This window comes from Phalaenopsis equestris, unplaced genomic scaffold (assembly GCF_001263595.1).
Source record: "Phalaenopsis equestris unplaced genomic scaffold, ASM126359v1 Scaffold000094, whole genome shotgun sequence".
Lineage (NCBI taxonomy): Eukaryota > Viridiplantae > Streptophyta > Magnoliopsida > Asparagales > Orchidaceae > Phalaenopsis > Phalaenopsis equestris.
This window is the reverse complement of record NW_018164536.1, coordinates 5,106,690-5,110,860: the sequence shown is the minus strand read 5'-3', so window position 1 is coordinate 5,110,860 and position 4,171 is coordinate 5,106,690. Positions and strand designations below refer to the sequence as shown.

Here is a 4,171-nt window from a genome sequence, read left to right as displayed (position 1 = left end):
TGTGGGGTACATTATTATACTGTCATCAGCGTGTCATTGTATCGTATTTGGGGTACGTTGTTACACCTTTGGGAAACATTATCGCTCTATATGTGGGGTGCGTTGTTAAACTGTCATCGAAGTGTGTTGTTGCACCGTGTTCAAGGGTCATTGTCACACCATATGTGAGTAATATTATTACACTGTCTTCAGAAGACATTGTCGTATCGTATGTGGGGTGTGTTGTTCCATCGTTATCGGGAAGTGTCGTTACACTGTCTTCATAAGGCATTATCACATTGTATGTGAGATACGTTGTTACACCGTCATTGGATGATATACAGGGTGTATTACCACATGTTATAATAGACGACATAACTCAGTCAGGAGATTCACTGTTCTGGAATGTATGTAGGGATTCTGCAATAGATGTTATGACTCCACAAGGGACTGCAATGACCAAGTGGTAGCTGATGGTAGCCAGCGGGTGGTGGTCAGAGTTTGCTAGTGGCGACAACCAAAGCTCATCAAAGGCGGTCGCAATGGCTGCTAGAGGCGACAACTGGAGTTGGCTTGCAACAGTGTCCAAAGTTGGCCAAAGGAATTGGTCTGCTGCATGAACTAGCCGACAACGTGGGCTGGAGTTGGCGACGACGATTGCCAGAGTGGGAGGCATTCACCAGATTTATAGTGCAGAAACAATGGTGGATCTAAACCTCTTCTCCAAGCTTCCTTCTTCTTCCAACTCAACATCTAGGTCCCTTTTCAAGAGGGTTTAAAGCTCTATTTTTGGAGTCCAAGTTGCAAATAAGGAAGAAATCGATACAACTCCATCAAACGACTAGAAGAGTTTCTCTTGATCAAACGTCATTTATTAAACCTTTAAGTGCCTAATTATGTCAGAAATGAGTGATTTTGGCTCGTTATATTTGTCTTGCCGAGACACTCGATTTGACTATAAATATATCAAATTTGGAATACGCTTGACTTTTCACTGATGCACTGAAAACTTTCATAAGTAATTTAATTGCTTGATTTGGACCTGATTTAACTCAGATCGGACCAATTTCGATATCATTGAGTGCTGTCTCGTCGTGCCCGTTAGTTCGACCAGAAGTTTTCTGAAATTAAAATTCTGGATGAGTCTTAATTAAAATTAAATATTTTTTACTAAAATAGTAAAAAATATTTTAAAATTTAAGCCATTCCTTGATATTCGTGCTTCACGAGGAAAATTTGTTGAAATGCAATGAAAGAAATACTAAAACAGCGTTCCGTGAACTGCACTCAGCTTAAAAACTCTTGAATAAATAAAATAAAACTATAATCTATATGCTCGCTACTAAACAAAATTTCACCTTCCTCCTTCCCACAGAGGCATGACGAATGTCTACCTAATATTTCTCCCTACATGGACGGCTTCCTATCCATCTCCCCTGTTGACCTAGCCGGCCGGCGAAGACCTGTTATCAGCCTGTCATCCCACACCTCAAGTTCTAATTTTTTTCTAAAACTCTTCGTCACCGCAATCCCCAAGCCGATTCCTTTCCTCCGACCAAATGTCTCCCCCTCTCTCCTCCCCCCTCCCCCCCTCCTCCTCTCCCTCCTCCCCCTTTCCACCCCCTTCTCCTTCAATTTCACCTACTTCAACTCCTCCACTCCCCAATTCATCACCTTCCAGAACGATTCCTTCTTCGACAAAGTTATCAAGCTTACCAAAAACGAGCTCGGCAGTTCCATAGCCAAGAGGGCCGCGCCGTCTACCGCGACCCCATCCGCATTTGGGATTCCGCCTCCGGCGACCTAGCCGACTTCACCACCCACTTCTCCTTCGTCATCGACGCCTTAAACAGTTCCTACTACGGCGACGGCCTCACCTTCTTCCTCTCCCCCTACCCTTCCATCGTCCCCGCCGATTCCTCCGGCCGCAACCTCGGCCTCGTTGACGGCAGCGTGGCGCCCAACAGCACAGTCAATTTCGTCGCCGTCGAGTTCGATACCTACAAGAATGAATGGGATCCGAGCGCGGACCACGTCGGCATCGATATTAACTCCGTCGAATCGGTGGCAACCATCACGTGGAGCAGCAGCCTCAAGGACGGCAGGATCGGGAACGCTTGGGTGACCTACAACGCTTCCACGAAGAACCTCAGCGTCTTCCTCACCTACGAAAAAGATCCGATCTTTACCGACCAGCAAACCCTCTCCTACATTGTTGACTTGAGAGATGTCTTGCCGGAGATGGTGGCCGTCGGATTTTCGGCAGCCACCGGGACTTATGTGGAGATACACAACATACTTTCATGGGATTTCAACTCTACCATGAAATTCGTGGATGAAAGGAACAGAAAGAGCAGGGCGGGTTTAGTAGTGGGAGTATCATTAGCCGTTGGGTTGTTCCTGATGGTTGGGGGATTTGCCTGGTTTCTTTTTTGGAGGAGGAGAATGAAGAAAGAAATAAATGATGGTAGCTTTGATGAAGAAGAAGGTGATATGACCATTGATGACGAGTTTGAGAAGGGAAGGGGAGGACCTAAGAGATTCCATTATAGTGAGCTGGCTGCTTCGACGAAGAACTTCGATGAGGAGATGAAGCTTGGAGAAGGGGGGTTCGGCGGAGTTTACAGGGGAGTGCTCAAGGATCCCATCGTCGAGGTTGCGATCAAGAGGGTTTCGAGGGGATCGAAGCAGGGGAAGAAGGAGTATGTTGCAGAGGTGAAGATTATAAGCCAGCTGAGGCATAGGAACTTGGTGCAGTTGGTAGGGTGGTGCCATGGGAGAGGAGAGCTCATACTGGTTTATGAGTTGATGCCAAATGGAAGCCTGGATGGTTACCTTTATGAGAGCAAGAAATCTCTGGCTTGGCATTTGAGGTACACTAATTACTCTGCAGAATTTTTTTTTAATCTCTTTTTAATGGTAATCAGTCACTAATTACCATTTTTAATGCAAAGAAAGGCATAACTTGGTCATAATCTTGATTAAAATGAAGGATGTCCGTTGATCATTCAAGTAGGATTAGGAATTTGAGAAAATTTTCACTAAACTATGTACAAGAGACTCCTGAAAAAAATCAAAAATCAAAATTTAATTACAGGTACAAAATCGCTCTTGGTCTGGCAAGCGCCATCCTCTACCTCCACGAAGAATGGGAAGAATGCGTCGTCCACCGCGACATCAAACCCAGCAACGTAATGCTCGACGCCTCCTTCAACGCCAAACTCGGCGACTTCGGCCTCGCCCGTCTCGTCGACCACGATCGCGGCATGCAAACCACCGTCCTCGCCGGCACCATGGGCTACCTCTCCCCCGAAAGCCTCACCTCCGGCCAAGCCAGCAAGGAATCCGATGTCTACGCTTTCGGCATGGTTCTTCTCGAACTCGCCTCCGGCCGCCGCCCCGTCGAGCCTAAAGAACGCCCCAATCGAATCGGTCTTGTCGGCTGGGTTTGGGACCTTTACGGCAGCGGGAAGATGATGGAGGCCGCCGACCAGCGATTGAGGGATGAGTTTGATGAGGAGGAGATGGGGAGGTTGATCGCGGTGGGGTTGTGGTGCGCTCATCCTGATAGTACGATGAGGCCGACGGTGAGGCAGGCGATGGCGGTGTTGAAGAAGGAGGCCACGGTGCCGAAGTTGCCGGCGAGGATGCCGGTGCCGATGTACTGTCCGCCTCCGACGACGTTGATGACGAATGGTTTTACTTATACGTCGTCGTCGCCGGGATCGGCGTATAGTGGGTTTTCGACGACGAATGGTTCCAGCGGCGGGGGTTTAGTGGCAAGACAGGCGGAGGAGGCGGATGCAAGGTGATGATTAGTTAGGGTTTCCCATGCAAATCAATTCTTTGTGCTCTCCAAATGTACGGCTTATTATTTTTCTTATTAGAATGTATATCGAAATTTTTTTTGTTGTTGGAAAATTAGGTGTTTTATATACTGTATAACCAACTAAGTATATATATATATATATATATATATATATTTGTATGTATGTATATTGAGATTCATTTTAAATAAAATTTGATTGGAATAATGAGATCGAAATAAATTTAAAATTAATAATTTGAGCTAAAAATAAGTATTATATAAAATTTGACTGCAATAATTTAAAGTTAATTTGATAATTTTGATATTTATTTTAACTGTAAGATATTTTGTGGTGAAATTTTCTATTTTGTCAAAAAAAAAAAA

At 45.3% G+C, this 4,171-nt stretch overlaps 1 protein-coding gene across 1 annotated transcript; it reads left to right on the top strand.

Moving 5' to 3' along the window:
* The first annotated feature begins 1,390 nt into the window (after positions 1-1,390).
* Positions 1,391-3,843, top strand: LOC110020184 (L-type lectin-domain containing receptor kinase IX.1-like). Its single transcript, XM_020718190.1, is given in 3 exon segments — positions 1,391-1,724; positions 1,727-2,852; positions 3,077-3,843. Coding segments are annotated over 3 exon segments (2,175 nt in total). The 3' UTR covers positions 3,792-3,843.
* Positions 3,844-4,171: the final 328 nt, after the last annotated feature.